General features: G+C 39.2%; 1 protein-coding gene across 3 annotated transcripts in view; it reads left to right on the top strand.

Moving 5' to 3' along the window:
* RAI14 (retinoic acid induced 14) overlaps positions 1 to 20,802 on the top strand; it is a 90,867-nt gene that overhangs the window by 63,258 nt on the left and 6,807 nt on the right. The window contains exons 4-14 of one of the 3 annotated variants that reach the window (XM_059833605.1): positions 7,841 to 7,929; positions 9,674 to 9,738; positions 12,382 to 12,439; positions 12,958 to 13,028; positions 14,458 to 14,564; positions 16,865 to 17,043; positions 17,724 to 17,752; positions 18,720 to 18,806; positions 19,437 to 19,523; positions 20,217 to 20,274; positions 20,622 to 20,740. In XM_059833605.1, coding sequence (XP_059689588.1) covers positions 7,841 to 7,929; positions 9,674 to 9,738; positions 12,382 to 12,439; positions 12,958 to 13,028; positions 14,458 to 14,564; positions 16,865 to 17,043; positions 17,724 to 17,752; positions 18,720 to 18,806; positions 19,437 to 19,523; positions 20,217 to 20,274; positions 20,622 to 20,740 — 949 coding nt within the window. Of the gene's footprint in view, positions 1 to 7,840; positions 7,930 to 9,673; positions 9,739 to 12,381; positions 12,440 to 12,957; positions 13,029 to 14,457; positions 14,565 to 16,864; positions 17,044 to 17,723; positions 17,753 to 18,719; positions 18,807 to 19,436; positions 19,524 to 20,213; positions 20,275 to 20,621; positions 20,741 to 20,802 lie in introns of all 3 variants that reach the window. The other 2 variants (XM_059833606.1, XM_059833607.1) reach the window with 2 other exon arrangements.

Genomic DNA, 20,802 nt, shown 5'->3' on the forward strand with positions numbered 1-20,802 from the left:
GACACTAGTCATTGCTGTCATTGTTGGGCTTAATTTTAACTTTGAACTCTATTCTGGCCTTGCAAGAAAGCGCAGCGGATGGCTAGCTGGTTTTACCTAACTCAGGAAGGAAGTTATGTTGATCTGGGCACATCCATGGCATCCTCAGGGATCTCACCCTGTGCTAAAAAGACGTTTTGCCGGAAGCCATATACATAGAGACGCTAACTGTGCACACCTTTGGGCTTTAGAGGTGGGATGTGTTTTTAAAGAAACTATCAGAAGAAATCTTCCCTACTCCTCCTCTGCCTTCCTTCATCCCTCTGAACTTGGCTTTAGAGGCACAGGCGACACTGCTCTCATTTCTAGGCTCTTGAAGCTTTTCGAGACTTCACTGTTTGTTGTACTTCGTCCATTTTCCTACCCTACAACACCAAAAATAAAAGTAGCGTTTCAAAACTTCAGACTTCCTGTCAACACCTAGGAGTGCCCTGAAGCTCGGCCTTGGCAGAATTTCTGTTGCAATTTGCTGACGTTAGTTATTGAGAGACTTTAAAAATGGACACTGCAGGAAACTTCATATGATAAATCTAAATTGTGAGCACTTATGTGTACAGTTAATGGTACATGGAAGAAAAGTCTATACATTTCAGACTTGAAGTGGGAGTTTGTGGCAATGTGGTAACAGAGTTTGCCAAAGAAAACTGTGTATGAAAATGGAACTGCTGGAACACAACCTGAGAATGAAAAATATAAAGCTTCTGGGGATCCCAGAAATCTCTCTGAAGAGCAGCTGGGTGGATATTTTTGCTGAGTTTGAAGGCTAAAATCAGGAGTCTGTAGCTTGCCAGCTCCTGTGTTGCATGATGCAATTGCTTCTTTCCTATTAAGAAAACAGCCGTTCAGCAGGCTTGCCTTTTATTAATGTCCTATACCTTGAGGTGTGTATGATTGAAACAAGACCTTTTATGTTATGAGGCAAAGCTAGAAACTTTACATGAAAACTGCGTTTGGTGGGGGTTTTTTGTTTGTTTTTTGAGGGGTTTGGGGTTGGTTTTTTTTTGAGAGCTGTACCAAAATACGTGCTAACGCAGAGGTGGCGTGTAGGGTTTTTGCTAGAGGGTTTTGTGTATATTGGGGGAGGGCAGATACCATCTCATGTTTAAATAGAAAACAGGAGAACACAGGCTGTGTGCATCGCTCCACTTTGCAGTGGCTGGTGCTAAGGGGGAGAGAAGGGAAAAATCTCCTGCAGCTCTTAGTAAATCCATACCTGCCTGTGTCATCGTCTTAAAACCTTAACCTGCCTGCCCTCCAGAAGATGTTAGTAGCAACTCATTGATTAAATGTCTTAAAACTCAGAATACTTAATTTTCTCAGTTTATAATGGTGCCAACTCTGGCTTGAAAACAAAATGTATTTCCTGAAACTGTTTTTCCTAAGCTGATTTTTGTACTCTTGTGGCTGCATACATGTGTGTGACAGGATCATGAAACGGACTGCCAGCCTTTAATGAAAAGCCACATTTATTACATTTATTCTTAGGAGGACATGAAATAGGTGCAGTGTGAAGCTATGGCTTTTATTTGTTAAAAACAACCATAAAAACCTAAAGAACTAGTAAGTATTGATAGTAGTACCTGTAGATGTCTGACTTTCCTTTAAGGCAGTCTGATTTGTCAAACATTTCGGTGATTCCTCCATAATTAAATGACTGGCTGTTCCTAAGACACATGTCTTCTCAAATGAGTGACTGTCTCTTGATAATGCAGTCAGGGAAAGATAAAGGTTCCATGCCTTTCATGAGGAAACATTAATGGTTTAATCTTAGTTTTTAGGTTTAAGGTGAAATTCTACATCCCGTTCCTTCCTTTGCACTGACAGTCTGCACGCACCTGTGACTGTGTGACGAAATAGTGGAAGGCAGCTTTGGTTTTCAGCTGGTTTTGTTCCTTGTATCAGCTCACCAGCCACATAGGTACCTATGCCCATATGCTGGTGCAAGGAAGAAGCAGAACTGGGCAGGCGCTGCTCATAGAAGCATAATCCTTGAGGGAACAGACAGTTGCTATTTTGCTGAGAGCCCAGTCTGGGTTGGTAGAAGGAGGCAGAAAGCACCTCCAGTTTCAGGACCATTCTGGGACTTTGCCAATATTTAAATCTGAAGATGATAATTTTTCTATGAATTAGGTTCAGGATGTGTCAAAAATTTGTTTTGTTTAAAAGGCTTACTTTCATCATTGTTTTTATTCTGATAAAATCTCAAACCATTCACAGAAAAGTAAACTGTATTCTTCTCTAATTTCTGGTCATCGTGCTACATGCGAGAGGAAACCACACTGGACTTCCTCCTGAGTGACAGCAGGCACTTCATTCACGCTCAGAATATGCTGCTCTAGTAGTATGCACAGCCCTTTCCCCTCCAGGTCAGGTCTCAGGCACTCTAGCACTTCTGCCACGCAGCCTGTGGTGGAGAACAATCAAAAGCCAGATATCATCTAATGTATTTATTTTTGCTGTTGTTATTTAAGTGGGAATTGAGGCTTTGAGGGATAATAGACACTGTAAGCTAGGTGCTGCCTGTAAAATCTGTAAAAGCTCAAGTCAGAGCAGAAAATCAGCCAGGTTATCAGTAGGTCTCTTTCTGACTAAGAGAGCTGGTGAATTGCTTGCCTGTCTGATCTGGTAGCAGTAAAGCTTGAGTATCTTCCATTTCTGTATTTTTTTTAGTCAGCATTACAAAGATTCCAAGCAGCTCTGTATCTTTATTTTATCAATCTTGTTTGTTTGTGTGAAGGTATCGGTCGGTTGGGAAACTATAAATCATCAAACTGTTGGCAGACAAGTCAGACTTTTTAAAAGTCAACAAAGAGTTGACGTACATTAGAAAATGAAGAAGAATGATCTGCCTTGGGCAGGGATGTTTTTACTCAAAATAAACCTTGACAATGAGTGTATGTGAGTTCATAGTGTATTTCAAACAATCTTGCACTTAAAATATTTTCAGAGCACTCAGATTAAAATGGTAGAGAACAATAGTATTATACACTTGCATATAAGTTTGACTTTGTTCCATGTTTGTCATAATAGAAAATAGCAAATACAATATTCACTCAGCATCCATAATTCAACCATGTTCTTTATTTGCTTTGGATCTTGGTAAGTAATGTGTCAGACTACTTTCAGGCCCTGGAGAAAATCCGTGTTACAGAGAATGCTAATTCTGCCCCAGAAAAAACTCTGGAGCATGACCTTGGCAAACAGAGGTGGAGCCCCCTGATTGGGTGTAATTTTTCTGCTCTTTTTTTTTCCTGTCTTTCTTTTCACAGATGAAAATTTCCTAGTTAGAAGGTTACTGTCTTAAAATTAGACTTCATATTTATTTTTTCTTATTTTATCATGTTCCACTCTATACTTTTGTGGCGTATTCCCTAGATACATGGACCACCCGGTTGTTTTAAGCCAGCTGTCAAAATAACATTCACTAAGAGGATTGTGCTCAGTTTTGCAGGATGTAGCTGTGCAAATGGTTAAGCAGAGAACCTGGATATGGCAGACCCATGTTATGTTGCTACCACCACCTTAGCAAGCTCAGTTAGCTCCATTTTTACAAGTCTAACCTCTGAATGTGAATTAATTCTGTTCTTCTACCTGTGGTGAAATAATTTGTAAAGAAATGTTTAATGTGAGCTAAGTAGTAAAAATTATGCCCTTTTCTGTTTGAGTTAGACTGTCCAGCATTTAAATAATTTCTGGAAACACTCATTCTCGTCCTTTTAGCAAAGACCAGCTTTATCTGAACTCTTGTGCTCTGTCAGACACTGATTGAACAAGTCTTCATTACCTTGCTAGCTTCACTTTATAACCAGTATGTGGCAAAGGTCCTTTGCCCTGAATAAGGGATGGGCTTGTTTAGGACAGTTGTAAGTGCTTCACCAGCTGACATGTCCTACCTGTAAGAAATCTGCTGTTTAAATTAGTTCAGGGATGTCATACATAGCTGTCCACTCTGTTCAGTCACCAAGCATTCATAGAAAGCATCTCTGTATCAGTGCATTTGAAAATGTTATTTGAGTAACATTTCTGATCAGGAAGTTTGAGGTCCTGACAGGACTTTGAGGTGATAGTGTTGTCACTGTTCTCCAGTTGACCCTGACTCTGATGAAATTTTGCTGTGTGTTCACTCTTACTGTCAAGGCCTCTCTACTCCAGCTGGGCTTTGTGTTCCTCCCAAAGAACATAATTTTTTACTTTATCTTGTTAAGGACTGAGTATTTATGAGACCTGTATGTTCCCAGTAGGAAAAAGCAGTGTGAACCAACTGATCTTTATCAGCTGCTGCAGAGGTGGGTCTCGAATGCTGACTCGCTTCATTTCTGGATCCAGTGAGAACACCACTGGGAAGGGTAGCTGCTCCTCTGCTGCACTGAAAGGTCTGGGGACAATAATAAAAGACCATCCTGCCCCTCAGGAAGAATAGAAATGTTTTATATCAGTAAAAGAAATCTATTTCAAATCAGTTCAGGCTGGGGTATCAAGATGTGGCTCTAAGTGTTGGTAACAGGCTTATCTATTGTGAAGGGAAAATTAACTATGTTGTAATGGGATTTTAAGCTGATGAGGATCTAACCCTCAGTGTGGCCCTTGCTCCAAATCAAGCCTTACATGTTTGTTTCTGTTTGTCTCAGTCATTGCACAACCAGGAAGTGGCGGAGAAGTTGTTTGCTTTCATATGAAGGGAAGTTTATTCATGAAAGATGCAAGTAAAATGTACCACTGCTTAAGGCTTCCAGATGGTGAGAACTCCAGTGTTTGGAAACCTGCAGCTTTTGCCTCAAATATTTTAGGAACGTTTATGTAGTTTGTAAAAAATTACTCTGTACTGAAATGAATGTCTACAGGCTTCTTTGTTTCAAGATCCTCCCTTGCTACACAGGAGACCTCAGCATCTATCACTAAAGTGTTCGGGTTTTGGGTGGTTTTTTGTTGTTTTGTTTTGGTTTTAAGCAAAAAAAAAAAAGTGGGGGCTATTAACTTAAAAATCAGTTAGAGTTACTCCTCAAGGGGAATTTTCTGCCTAGCGCTCTGTAAATACTCTGACTTAAATACGACTGTAATAGGTTCATCCCAGTCTGGAGTCATTCTCCTCCCTATCTTGAGAAGGGCTGATTTCCTAGTAAGCCAGTTCAGTTTACTAAACCAGCAGCGAACTAACCATGTCCCCCATTCCTCTCCCAATTGCTTTTAGATTATTAAGAAAAAACATCTCACTACAGGGTTACGTGAGAGATGGTAGCAGTAAAAGTGGGGACAGAGCAAGCAATTGGTAGGGAACTATAGCAGTCCAATGTTATTTGGCTTGGGTCACTGTGTAAATGACTGAGAGTTAAACCTTATCATCCTCTCTTTTCATGGACTCTTCACATAGCTGCTATATTTTTGCTCTCATTTGATCTTTACATCCTTCATACGTATTCTCTCATCTTTCACACCACCTGTACTACTTACAGATGATGTTTCTTTCATCCCATCAATTTGGGAGAAGCAGTATTTTTAATCAGGCCTTTCTTACTTGAAAATATTTTTGGCTGCATGAAACAAAGCATCTGTGTATGTTACAACTTGTTGAGAACTGCCGTGGGAATTGTTTGCATTGGTGGGACTGATGTGTTCATAGGACCATAGCCTGAAAGGGGTTAAGTTTTTCTTCTCTCTTTGATACTTTCTTTGCAGTTTGATTTTACCTAAATAAAACTTCTTTTGCACTTGCGTATTCATGTTGCATTTGGCACCATCCTACACAGTCTGTCCATAAAACCTCAGTGTCCCAGATTTAGCCTAGTTATTGCTATTCAGGTATTTATTATTACTATGAATATCGTCAAATGTAAGTGAGCCAAGTGCGTGCTTCACAGCCTTCCTAATATTTAAGTTACTTTGATTGTATTGTGTGGCTACACAAATGTATCTGAAAGCGTTTTGGTATTTGATGGTATGTTGTGCCGGCTAAATTAGAGGTATTGGAATTTGTCAGGCTCCTTTTGTGTCCCTCCCCCAGCCATTTTCCCAGAGCCTGGGAAACCTTTTCTTCTAAAGAAGAATGTTAATGCAACTTTGCATTTGTCACCAAGTACATGAAGTTTTGATTTTGAATGACTAGAAAACAGCTAGCAGCAGTGCTTTTTATGCTGTTGGAAGTGTTAATTCTTCAGTTTGTTTATGGCAGTGGTAAGCATGCGGATGAGCACACATGGTATTTTTATATTTGCAGAGAATGGTTCAAAGCTTAATCGCTGCGTGTCTGCTGTATGCAATCAGCAGCAGCCAGTGTGGAAGGACTCCTTGTAGGAAGTGAGGTAGTTGCTGCACTTGATAGAGGACTCTTCTAGGAGCTCTCCTGTTTTGATTAATTCTCCACCCTTCGCCAGATCTTGTCTGTAGGTCTTTCTCTGCTGAGTTTTCAGGAAGGCTGCAAAGAAGTCTATGGCTTAGAGAAACACAATGTTGCAGTTCACATACTACGTGCTGGAAATACCTGTTCTGTTCCTGCTGTTATTCCCTGTTTACCTGGTTAGCGGGCTGAACTTTCAGTGTTAGTTTTAACATTTGAAGGAAGCGGTTGTTCAAAATGTAAACTCTTAACTACAGTAGTTGGTGTAACTACATGATTTGTGACATTGGCTTTAGATTCCAAGGGAAAATCCCCTTAACACAGGGGTGCATGATGTTAAAAATGAACGTCTCCTTTAAAAGATATTAGAAAACATCCTGGGAATACTGTTTTTTTCAGTTTGGGGCATGTTGTTGAAGGTCCCAACTTTTCACATGCAATTTAATAGTAATTGAAAGTGTTTCGTCCTGAATTTGTTTTTTACATTAGTCCCACTGGAAAACAGCTCTGTATATCAAGCTGATATTAGTAGGACCCACGGGGAATCAGTATGTCTGCCTGTACTGTGCCCACATATTGAGAGTCATCCATGTTAACTTCTCTGTTTTCAGAAGCTTTTCCTTCACTTTTCCTTCCCAGCAAAATTAAGTCAGCAGCATGCGTATAAGACTGCTTCTGTGAATCTTGAGGTGCCAAGGATGCCAAACATGAACCTTCAGCTGTGGAAAGGCTTGAATTCAATATAACTCCTTTGGTTTGTTTTGTAATCATATCTTTGGTAATTGATGCTGTTAAGTGTGTCCTGCCACGGTATGGTTGGTAACTTCTGCAGTTTCCCACTGTTCAAACACGCAGGTGCTTGAGGTTAAAAGCAAACCCAAAAATTGAAAAAATACATCTCTAGCATAGTCTCACAAATACTCAGTAGCTTTGATTTCTTCAGGTGATATCCACAGACACTAAGGGGTTTTTTTCCCCCTCTACACAGAAGGAAGATGAACTCTGTAAAGGACAGTGTAGAAGCACAACTTGATTTAGCTTAATATAGGGGCTGAATAACCTTTTATAGGAACTAATTTTGTCCACTGAAAGGGGGAAATCAGGATTGACTAGAATGACTGGAGCAAAGTCAGTCATTGTGAATGTTTTCTTCATTAATTTCCCAAGCCCAGGCATTCTGTGGGGATATATTACAATGCTAGGGAAGTTAGTTTAGAAATTGCGTGGGACTAGATGCGCGTAAGGTGTATGGCATGGGTTAATGAGACAGCAGCCTCTGTAAAAGTATGACTACAAAAAGTTTTTGATGTGCCTTCTCACTTTCAGAGCTATTATCTTCTTGGGAGGCAGTGGAGGGATGCCAAAAGATCTAAGGGCAAAGAAGGGAGAACTTGCCAGTACTTGGTTTGTGAATGAAAGAGAAAGGAGGTCTTAATGATAGAAAAGTGACATGTAAATGCTCTCTTCCAGTTTTCACCTGGCAGCCACGAAAGGGCATGCAGAATGCCTCAGGATCATGGTGACCCATGGTGCAGATGTGACAGCCCAAGATGGTGCAGGTATGCCTCTGTGAACCCACACATGTAGCATAATACACTCAACTTGCCTATATAGTTCTTGATGTGCAGACTGCAACTACAGATTCAACAACACTGCTTTTCCACGCAGACTGTGTAGGAAAAGCAGTTGTTAGCTTGCATGTTTAGGCATACTTGCTTTTCTGCACATAGAATTCAGATTCTAAAGCCTTTAAAAACTTTTGCCCTAATACTGTAAATGTCAGCATTTATAGTGTACTCTAGATACAAAATAGTGCCTCGATTTTTTTTTAATTATTTATTTTTTAATTTTAAAAAATCCCCCTTCCCCAACTCTTTTTGTTAACTTGTTTTATAGGTTAAATCAAGATCTTCGGTGTTGCTTTTATATGTATTCAAGCTATTAACCCCATTAACTGTACAGGAGGAGTTGCAGTAAGACATTTCCTCAGGATTATGACATAGTGAAAAGAGCTGATACAGGCCAAAACAGAGCTGAGCGCTATTAAGTATGCTGTTTCAGCCCTCAAAAGTCCTATGCCTTAATTACTACTCCACTAGGAGGATGATGGGAGCTGAATTTGAAACTGGCAAACTCTTCTTAGTGTAGATATCAGTTGACATATCTGTGGAATCTGTGGCCAGCATTTTCTCTGGCTAGCTGAGTCACCTGAATGAGCTGTCAGCATTCTGTCTCTCCAGTAATGATCTGTAAATGTTTGGCCACTGATTGCAGCCTGAGGGAATTTCTGTCACACATGGAAATGATTTGCCTCTATAAGGAAATGTCTGTGATACTGGAAGAAGCATTCAGATTATACATATGATAAGAGAATATATGTACCTGATACAGACTGTTATTCAGAATTCATACATCATCTTGCCTCAGGATTTATTGCTTGTTTGGATAATAAGAGGTTGCCTGCTGTCATCTGAGACTGTTGACCTAGTATTCATTAGGGAAAGCCTTGTCTGTAATGGTCACATTATTTACAGCGAGATTCTACTGTCACAAGTGGCTCTGTCTGCATTGAGTACTAAATCTTGGTTCTTTCTTTTCTTAGTTACATGGATAATTTATTCTTTTGCTATCTTGGCCTCTTTAATTTTTCAGATGCTCTGTAAGATGAAACTAGAGGAGAGACTGCAATCTTTCGTCATAAATTCATAGCCAGTAAATCACTGTATTGCATAGATAAATATGAGCTCACAGATGCTAAATAAATTAACAGAAAAGGGAATCTATGAGACAAACCAAAGTAGGCCTGTGTTCTGAGTCCTCTTCTATGTGCAGTCTATGGATGATACAAATTTGTTGTAGTGGTAGCTGGCGAATTTGGCTGGTTTTGCTCTTAGTTCTGGGTTCCTTTTTCATTGCCAAATGGAAGAAATCATTAAGACACTTGACAGACATCTCTCTGCAAGGGAGGCTGAGTAATATAGGAAAATTGTTTTTTGAGAAACAAAACATAACTGCACAATCTTAGACTTACTTCTGCCAAGGTATAGTCTGAGACAATGTTTGTGTCATTCCTTCATATGAAGCTAGACGTTAAGGTTATTCTGTTACCTGCCTGAACAACAGTCTGTCGTAAATACATTCTGCTTGATGTAGGTTTTTATTGTATTTTCTCTATCTTTACTTTTAATGTCTTGTGATAGGAACGAAATGGATAATTCAAAGTTTTGCCTTTGTCATGGAAGAGTTTATTCCTGTGCTTTGGCATGATTGAATACTTAATTTGCTTTGCTTTTATTCATTTAGGGCACAGCGCTTTACATCTTGCAGCAAAGAACAGCCACCCTGATTGCATTAAGAGGTTACTTCAGGTAAAGTAAAAATTCAATTAATTTTGATTTTTGAAGTTTTCCTTTTCTTCCCCTAGAATGGTGCCGCTAGATATTGACACATTTCCTGCTAATAATCTGCATCACACTCCTGTGCTGTTGTCCCATCTCCTTGCAATCAAGAGAGGTGCTTGAGTTCAAAGACCTTTTAGGCACTGTGAATGGATCATAGAAAACAGTGTGGTATCTTCCCTGATTGGTCCACAAATACAGTTTTCTATGTGCAGCTGATCTGACATAGCAGGGTTGGGTTTCAAGCAGGTTGCAGCTTCTGTCTCACTTCCTGTGTTTTGCCTGTGTGGTTGGATAGCTTGGAAGTAGATGAGTTAAGAGGTATAGGGGAAAAGGATTTTTCACTTCTAGGTGGATTTTCGTATTGTTCCACTGGAATGTTTTCTGTCTGTTGTTGACCATAGAAATGTCTGTCAAGTTTAAAGTCAAAGGGAGAAGAAACCAAAGTAGTTTAGATGCTAAAATACGGAAATACTTGAATTCTCAGTTAAATGAGGCAAAGGACAGTGAGGGGTTAGAAAGGGAGTAGAAGGAATGGGGAAAGAAAATAAGAAAAACGAAAGTGAAGACAAAAAGATTCTTGTGGTAAGGCTGAAGGTGTTTGTTAGTAAGCAAGGAGAGACATTGTCTATCTCGGCTCCATTTCAGAAAGCTGGGTGAGTTTTGGTGGAGGTGATCAAGAGGAATGGCACAGATTTTCAGGAGTTTGGACTTACCAGTAAGACTGTGGCTCAGACTACAGATGAAATAATGAATAACCCCGCTGGAGTGCAGTGGTACAGAAAGAGAATGGATCCCATATCCCAACCTCTAAATTGCTTTTCCCCGATTACCTCAGGGCTCTCCAACTGTCCTGTGACTGACCCCTGTCAATGTCTCTGACAATACTGGGTTCAATTTCACTGATTCCCACCTCCATGCTCATTGCAAGCTGACCTCCCTGTTTGTCCACACCTGGAAAGGGTTATCATTAACCACTGAGGCTCCCCTGTTCGAGATTTCACTGCGAATGTCTACTGATGTCTACTGCTTCTAATGCAAACCCATTTACAGCATAAACAGTGACATCAAGCTGTCACTGATGGTATCGCATGCAGCAGTATGATCAACTCAGCAACCAGGTGTGTTTAATACCAAATATCTGCTGCCCATTCACTTACCAGCTACAATCACACAGTGCTTTTGTTGGTATTTTTCTAATTTTATTACAATATGTAGATTTCTAAATATGTTCATAAGTGCAAACCCATTGGTAATATTCTTCAATAATTCATATTCTTTGGATTGCTTTCTTGCTTCTGTGGACCAGCTTGAACATACAAACTGTACGTGTGAGGAATGTCTAATTTTAACATGCTGGAGTTGAATTAAACCAGGCTAAATAGTTATTTTACACAGGCAAAATCTTGCCATTTTTGTTACAGAATGTGGTAATCTATATGAACCTGTTTTCCTAGAAAATCATAGAAGTGTTGGAGGTAGTGCTACATTTGAAAGTCAAAAGCTCTAATGTTTGTTTTTTTAGAAGCCCATTATTTCAGGGTTGTATCTTCTTGTGTCCAAAGAACAATGAAGCTGGTGAAGGGTCTAGAGAGCAAGTCCTATGAGGAGCGGCTGAGGGAACTGGGCTGGGGTTGTTTAGTCTGGAGAAAAGGAAGCTGAGGGGAGACCTTATCACTCTCTACAACTACCTGAAAGGAGGTTGTAGCGAGGTGGGTGCTGGTCTCTTCTCCCAAGTAACGAGTGACAGGACGAGAGGAAACAGACTCAAGTTGGGCTAGGGGAGCTTTAGAGTGGTTATCAGGAAAAAATTCTTCACTGAAACTGAAATGTTGTCAGGCATTGGAACGGGGAAGTGGTTGAGTCACCATCCCTGGAGGTATTTAAAAGACAGGTAGACAGGTGGTGCTTAGGGACATGGTTTAGAGGTGGACTTGGCAGTGTTAGGTTAACGGTTACACTTGATGATCTTGAAGGTCTTTTCCAACCTAAATGATTCTATGATTCTATGATCCTCATTCTTTGCTGTAAACTAAAACTAAAATCTTCTGTACCAAAGCAAGCCTTGATAAAGATTTGAAACGTGAATTTTTTTTTTATTATTTATTACTTTGAGGTCTAGATTGATCAATAGTAGCTGGTGGCTTATAATTACCACAAAATATAACTGGATTGTTGATGCTTTAGTTTTTACAAATGCAAATGAAGCCTTATTGCCTTCAGAAATAATGCGAGACTGATTGCCTTAGGACGTGGTTGCTTTAGCTCTTACTGTAATGTAAAACAAATATGAAGCTTTTCTGAGGCAAGGGGGAGTCTTTCTTTCCTTTTTTATTTCCTGATTTAAAATGTTCTAAAACTGTAACATTTTTTAGGGATACCTCTCTCACCATTAGTATTTCCTATGGCTTCAGTATAAGCTGGTACCAAGAAAGGAAAGACCAGACTGATACAGAGGAAAGCTGTGCCTTTCTTCAGTATTCTTTTCTGGAGTAGCTTATAAAACTTTTCTCAGAGACGTTCAGCACTCTGTCCTTAGCATCAAACATACGTTTTATTTTATTGGTGTTTCTCTAATTGCTTTTTTTTGCTTCTCCTTGTTGAACTGTACAGAGTAAATGTCCAGCAGACAGCACTGACAGTTCTGGGAAAACAGCTTTACATTATGCAGGTAACTACTTTGTTGAAAGCTTGTACTATTTGTTTTGTCATGCTTGCTATTCCTAGCTCTTCAGCCTGGTGGAGCTTTTTAGGTTCTAATTACGTAAATCTAGTGACTCTACCGGATGGTTTACAAATTTCAGGGTTTTCTTTTTTGATAAATACCGTGAATATTGAATTTCAGTCAGTTATGGTTAACAAGCTTAACTTGCACACTTGCAAGTGCAGAGTCACTGGAATACTTAAAATTAGGTTGATTTTGATTTCAGTCTTTAAAGATTATATCTTCTTATGCTAATTTGGACCATGAATATTGGTTGTATTTCTGCATACAACTTGCTGTTCATGCTTTTAGTCTTTCCTTCCTTCTTAAAACGGAGAAATACAATTTAATTTGTTTTTCTTGGACCCCATTGTAATGCTGCAGTATTGCAAGTGGAAGCGCGGAACACAAATTTTGAAATGGGGTTTAAATGGGGTTTAATGGACTTTCATGCTTGTCTTTTTTTTTTTGTTGTTGTTGTTTAGCTGCATGTGGTTGTCTTCAGGCAGTTCAACTTCTGTGTGAGCACAAATGTCCACTTAACATCAAAGATATGGTACGTACCTCTTCTCCCGTTGTGTACTTCAGATACTTAAGAGCTTTTACCACCATCCACTCCAGTCAATCTCATGTGCAGCAGTTAAAAGCAATACTATACTTGTATTTCTTCTTGGATTTCTCTGGTGGAGGAATTTCCTTTTGCAGCTTGCCACAGCAGAGGTGGGGAACTACTTCACAATCTAATACAGTATTGGCAGTATTTGCTGCTCATTAAATTGAGGCATTGGTAGAAGTAGCTAGAATCAATTCTGATACATTCAAAACATGATTAAAAGTCTTTCCATTGACTCCAGTATGCTTTGGAAAGGCCCATTATGTGGCCAAGTGCTGTGAAATGCTCACAAAGCCCAACCAGAGTATGGTAAGCCTAAGCAGAAGAAATATACTTCATGTAGTCTGAAGTCTCAGGGACACTACATTCACTATTACAAAATGTCTACAACCAACCAGGTCTGGTTTTGGGAATGATGCAACTGCCTGATAGAAAACCCTCTGATGACAGAGGGAGGGGACCCGACAGAAACGAGGCACAAAAGAAAAAAACCCCAAACATAAAAATATTTAAACTTGTTGTTTTTGACTTGGATCTCTCTCCTTCTTATCTGGTCTTTCTAATTAAAAAGTGTGTCACAGAGGTTAGACCTAAAATTTCAGTAGGTGCCTTTGAAAGGCAGAAAAGGTTTGGTCAGTCTTAAGAAGAGAAGGCTGCAGGAGTATCTTAAAAATGTTCTCAGCTACATCATGGCTGATCATAGGGAAGAGGGAGCCAGGCCAACATCAGAGGTGCGTGACAAAATGATGACAAGCAATGGTCAGAATTTGGGCAGTGGACGTAATAGGGAAATTCCAGTTAGGTACTAGGAAAAAAAATAATCTCACCTTGAAGGTGGTCAAACACTGGAAATGGCACCCAGAGACATCATGGTGTCTCTGCCTTTGGAGATGCTTAAAACTTGACTGGACAAGTCTCTGAGCAATGTACTATGACTTGAAGTTTGCCTAGCTTTGGATTGAGAGCAAAGGGGGAGAAACCCCAGATGACCTCTAAAGGTGTCTTCCAACTAAGGTATTCTGTGATTATATGAAATGTTGTAATTTTGCCTTGTACTTAGTTAAAATTATTATTTTTGTTGTGGAAGTACTTAAAGGTATTGTGTAGTTCCAAAATCATCATGTTATAGCATTAAGCAAACAGCAAAGGGGAGTACAAACAGCAAAAAGCATTCCTACTCCTAATACTTTGCATCCCCAGTGGTCAAGAAATGAATTAAACCCAGCTACATTTACGGTACATGAGAAAAATGTACTGATAGCGCCTCATTTGTGCTATACAGAAGTAAAGTCCATAGCTGCCCTTTGAATCTCAGAGTGATATTTGTAAGTGGATGGATTATTGTTCATAGTTTCTTTAAATGCATTCCTAGGATGGGAACATACCTCTGCTGCTTGCAGTACAAAATGGTCATACAGAAGTCTGCAAATACCTTCTGGACCATGGAGCAGACATCAACACCAGGGATAAAAATGGAAGGTACAGCAGGTTAACATGCTAATTCTTCCCCAAGGCTGACTGTCAAATGAAGCTTTCTTCTCAAATCCGTCCCAAAATAGTTGTTGTTAGGTGAAATAATGCCTTCTGTACTAGACAGCATCTCCTGCTTGTTGATGAGGCTTACAGAATTCTGCCTAAGGGGAAAGGTGAAACAGAAACTGTATAACTATAAAACTAGATGTTGCTGTAAGATTTCCCTTGGGCTACCAGAGCGGTAAATCCCATTTTTAAATAGTTCATGCAAGCATCTGATTGGTAGCACTTACCCACACATCATTTTGTACATGTCTCAATTTTAAATGCTGCTCTCTTCTTGGCATGAGTTAGTTTCTCCAACTTAAATCCTAAAACTGTTACTTGGGAGCGACCTCTCTGGAGGGTTCTTTTTTCTACCGTAATACAGCCACAGCGGCAGCAGAAAAATATGGTAAAGCTATATAATGGAGATGCTGCAATCTTAGAAGGTGCCGTTTAGAGATTTGCTGCATTAATAGATAACGCGTGTGTCAGAAAACTGTTTTTAAAAAGCAACATCCTTGTAGTGAAAAATGCACTTGTTTTGATGATACTGATGAAGACCAAGAGTCTTTGAAAATTATGGACTTTTTATAAACAGTTGGTTAAACTGTGAAGGTAAAGCAGGATGCTGAGAAGGCTTGGCACTTACAGCTGATATCAATCTTGATTATTGTATGTGATACAATGCTCATGTTGTTCTTTGGCAGCACCTGGGAGGATAGCACTGGGCTCTAACTTGTTTTTTATCAGTCCAAAGCTTATTAGTGCACTCTTTGGTTTAAGTTGTCTAAAGAAAAGCCCTTTGTTGTCTTGGTTGGTTTGAATAGCCTCATTGGTGCTTTGAACCTCTGGGACATCTGCCTTCCCCTCACTCTCTTACTGTTTAATCAACAGACAGTGTTAAGAGTTTCTAGTTTAATTGGATAAAGGCATTTCTGTCATAAATAGGGCAGACTTGCATTTTTGTATTTTTTAAGAAGGTACTTTTTTATCTTTTTTAAGAAGGTACTGTGTGTAGAAGCAGGGAAATTATGTAACACAGAATATGCCATTTTACTTCTTACTTTCCTTCTGGTAAGAAGAGTGACTACTCTTGAATCTCGTGTTCACAAAAGTGGTTAAGTTTTTACTGAAAAAGGAGAAGCCTTATTGGGAGAGGAAGGGGATAACCTTTGAAAATGGCATCTCCAATTTCCTATCTTGTCCAGACTAAGTGAATTATTTTGGTAATCTGAAACCATCCCTGTGACTCTGGAGATGTTATCGAAGTTGCCACTCAGCAGTACTTTTTAGCACAGCAGTGCAACAGCCATCACTTTCCAGGGCTCACCCATTACAGGGAGTACGTTTAATTCATCAGTGGAATGATTGTCTTAATATCTAGCAAATATTAGCACAGTAGTAACTTTTCAGTTTCGTATCTGCACTGAGGACATGTGTTTGCCAGTGAATTCGGCCAACCTATTAGGAATGCTTTCATTTTAAGAAGGGAGAATTATCCTCAAGCAGGAAAGCAATATTAGAGTATGCTTGAAAGGTGGGGTTTTCTGTGTGTTTGTAATTATTCTGTATATCTCTTACGACCCCTCCAAGTAATTGAGAAAAACAGATACAACCTGTTACGAAAACATTCCTTCTGTATACTACCCTTACACTAGGATCTGGGACTGTCTAGCTGCCCGGTGCTGGAGAGGGAATTGATTTGTGCTCTAATGGACTTTTTTTTTTTAAACCAAGAGTGGATCAGGATTTGAGGACAAACCTATCTCCCAGTCTCACTGAAGAGCTTTGAGATTTGTTTGGCTTTTTGGTTGAAATCTGTTTGTCTATTTTGTCTTAAAAGCAACATGTGACAGAGAGCAGCAATGAAATAAATGCTTTCATGTTGTACTACCACTTGCAGAGCTGTAATTGGAGTGTGGCAGTGAGATTTGATAGTCTGACTTTATCCTGCAGCCATTTCTATCCATGACTCTCCTCTTAGCCCCAGGAACCCATTTTTAGAAGTGTTTGGAGACCTGTGGAAGCATGCCAGGTCTTTGCAGAAGGTCCAGCTGGGGAGTATTGGGAAGAGGAGGAGGGGCGGGCAGGTGTTTGTAAGGAGAAACAACAAGTTACATGTATGTGTCAATACACATGTTGATAAAATCTTGGACTTTATAGCACAGTAACTGTCACACTTTTTTCCTGAAAAATGAGCTGCTGCTTGAAGAGTACACTCTTGACACTTACTCTCTGTGTGTTTTGTTTGTTTTGTCCAGAACTGCTTTGATGATGGCTTGTGAAGCTGGTAGCCTTAACATGGTGGAAGCCTTCCTTATGAAAGGTGCAGATGTCAGTTTAGTAGATGTCTTTGGACAGAATGTCCTGCATTACTCCAAGCTCTCTGAGAATACAGGGATCCAGAATCTCCTATCATCAAAGTTATCTCAGGATGTGGGTAAGTAAGAGATGCCGATCTGCAGTTTGTCAACTTCTTGAATTGACTACATGTAGGTTTAGCAATGAACAAATTTACTTCGTAAGGTAGCCTGAAAAGCTTCAAAAACCATCTTCAAGATGGTCTGGCTGAGGTTTCCCAAGAGCAGGAAAATGTGGTCTTTGCCATAGATAGTAATATTTAGCATGGGATAAAGCACTGAGCAGGGCAAAAAGAGGTGTTTTGGAGAAAGAAGAGGTAAGCTGAGGTAGCAGCATTGTAAAGTCTTGCATACAATTTGTAATAGATCCTTTTTTATTATGTGAAAGAGTAAATGTAACATATAAATCCTCAGCAGAGGGGTTGGAGAAGGAACTAATACAAAGGGTTTTACCGTCAAACTAACACGGATTTCTAAAGTAGGAAGCTAATGTGCAACAGTGGTGCAAGACTGTAGTAGAATAAGAATTGTCACAATCCTGCAAATTTTGTCTCAATATGAAACCCTAAAAGCAGCAGAGAAAGGATATGGTTAAATGGAATTTGGAAATTAAAGTATCTTTCTCAGATTTCAGACAGGAATTCAAAAACCAAACAAAGTATTTATGGTGTGGGAAGTAGAGATGGGAGATGGGTTAGGAATGGCGAATAACTTTTGCTTTGATAGTTGTTTGTAATTCCGCTTCTTTTCTGCTTCACAGATACTAAGTCACCAACAAAAGCAAAGCAGGTATTTGTCCTTTTGGTTTTAAAACTACTCGGGCTATATAGACTTGGAACATAAGAAAAAACAGTAATTGACACGTCTAGAAGCACTAGTGAATGTCACTGTGAGATGTGCTGCCATTAACTACTCTGTAATGTGAAAGTTTTTTGTTGCTTATTTAAGAAATGTGTTTCAGGAACATTGCTTTTAGACTTAGTTTCTCTCTGTAACAGCAGCCAGTACCCTCAGTGAGAAAAGGAAGGGAGGGCGTGTGTGTATGTGCATGTGTGTGCCAGGAAGATACACCACTTTTCTCATGTGTAATGCAGGAGCTTAACTTTTGGGCTCCCTATCTCATTAAACAGTAGAGAAGATGATCTAGAAAAGTTCCCTGCTTCCCAAACATAATTGAAGGTTATCCCTGGTTACGTCTTACTGGAGACCCCCACCAGTGAGAATCCCAGCAGATTTAGGCAATTAAATTAGTTTCTTACATTTTTTTATTTAGTATGATATCTTGGAGTGCAGGTAGACCTTGTAGACCTGCTGGTGGCTGGAAAGTGGACGAGGGTGCAATGCATTGGTTCATTCCTTCTCTGAGTGGAGAGGTGGGTTTTTCAGGGAGCTCAGACAGAAGTTGGTGGAGGGGAAAGATGGTAGCTGTTAAGAATGGCATGACTGGACTGTGTATGAATGGAAGTATTTAAGATCACTAGTGCTAAACCTATTGTCGGCTTCTGCTTTTTCACTATATCTTGTTTGTTTTCACTGAAGCATGGATCACAAGGGGGCAGATTCTTATTGTCAGGCATGTTTAATAGCTTTGTGTTAGTAGAGATGTCTTTACATAGAAAAAAAATAAGGCACTGCATGAGCTGCTAAAGTTGATATTAATTTGGGATTATTTTTTTTTTTTTTAAATAAAACAACTTGCTCGGACTTTACTAACCAAACTAACAAACCTACCTTTTCTGGCTGGTGAAACTTTCAGCATGATCAAGGCTCTAAATTAAGTTCAGAAAGAAGTGGAACTCCAAAAAAACGCAAAGCCCCACCTCCTCCTATCAGTCCTATCCAGGTAAAAAGACCAATTTTGAGATGCTTTGAGGGGGTGAAAAGCGTTTTGAACATTACATGAATGATGTGGTCTGGATTTGCTCTGTCACTGTTATTTTATATGCCTGTCTTACCATGAGTGCACATGAAAGCATACGTTGGTTACGTTAACTGAGCAAAATTACTTGAAATAACAGCGTGGCCTAAGATACAACTGTACTAATTTTACTGTACAATTGCTTCTTCCATCTAAAGTTGAAGGTCTCCTGGTTTTGCCGACTCCGTAAGCAAATAATTATATATATTTTAATTATACATATATATACACATTATTATATGCATATATACATATGAAAGTGAAAAAATAGATTTACATAGTATCAAAATGCAGTTTAACAGTTAGGTTTAATGTTAAACTGGACTGTTACCTCTATAACAGGTACACTGCACTGAATAAATAGATCTGATCTTTGAAACTAACCTAGAGTTGTGACTTATGTTAGTGCAGGGAAAAGTACTCTCTAATGTGTGTGTGTGTATATATATATATATGGGCACGTGTTAGAGAGGTAGTTATATGTACACGTGTTAGAGAGGTAGTTATATGTACACATATGTATACACATACCTATTTATATAAAATCTTTTGCAGCTTAGTGATTTGTCCTCTCCACACTCATCAACTTCAACTCCCATGACTGGAAAAGGGCAGGCTTTCTTTGCTGAGCAAGTGTGCAAGGTATCAGTTTTCTGTTCTCATGAAGCTTAAGGAAGGAAAATAAAGTATCTTAATAATCTATTTTGCTTAATAATCTATTTTGCTGACTGCAGAGTCTCCTCTGAATTAATTAGCTGAGTTTTAGGAATAAAAAGGAATCCAAATCTATTTCAATGTAATTTATAAAGCAAGTGTAGCTTGCTTTAATGTTTATTGAATAGTCATAAATTAGAATTTAGGAATATGGTTATGAAAGTATTAACACTGTGAGAACTCATTACCTAGTACCAGCAAAGTGCATGGCATTGCGCAATGCAAGAAGTAGAGACCCTTTCACCAAAAGGCATCAGGGAAATGGTTGAGTGTGTTCTGTCTGATCTTTACCTTATGGTACTGAATATTATTTATTTTTAAATACATGACAATATATTGCTATTATTTATCACAGGGGCTGGAGCCTTCCAAACTATCTATGAGATAGTTGCCTGTATTTCATTAATATTTAATGAGAATTGGGCAATGGAACTTGAATGGCTGTAGCAGATTTTGAAATACTGGCCACATGCTACTATTAAACAAGACGCCAGAAATAAGAGAAACCCACTTTGCCAGGCTTTCTCCAGCAAGATCTATACTGTCTATGCTTCTCTTTGGTGAAATGTCCAACCTTACATCTGCTTTCTGTGAAGGCATTTTCTTTTGGTGTCTCAGCAGGAAGAATTCAGCTCCTTGCATCAAGATAATAAAGACAGACTGAGTGACAGCACAACAGGTATGTAATAACACTTAATTCTTATTTTCATATTTGGTTAGGTGTTTTAGGTGGTGTGAAATGTTGAAATCTGGTCAGAAATCCTCTGTGCCTTTCTGCTTAGAACATGAGACACAATAAGTATTAGGAGTAATGTTTTGTAATTTCACTAGCAGCTCCCCACCAGCTCCTCCGGCTTCTACGGGGTCATTGAATACATTTTGGGGGAAAGAGTTCCTAGGAACAGTTTGCTTGCTCACTACACTTAGTGGTCACAGGAACAAACTGTTTAATTTGAAAAGTTAGAATAATTAACTAGCTAGCATTTCAGCTTTTTGAAAGCTTTTGAATCTTTTTGTTTTCCAAAGGTGCTGATAGTTTATTGGATGTGAGTTCTGAAGCTGACCAGCAAGATCTACTTCTGCTGATGCAAGCAAAAATTGCTTCTTTGACATTGCACAATAAGGAGCTGCAGGACAAATTACAGGTGGGTGCTCCCTTAATCTGTTAGCAGAACAAAGAGCTGCTTACTGTTTTGAAGAGATGTAC

Source organism: Gavia stellata, chromosome Z, assembly GCF_030936135.1.
Source record: "Gavia stellata isolate bGavSte3 chromosome Z, bGavSte3.hap2, whole genome shotgun sequence".
NCBI lineage: Eukaryota > Metazoa > Chordata > Aves > Gaviiformes > Gaviidae > Gavia > Gavia stellata.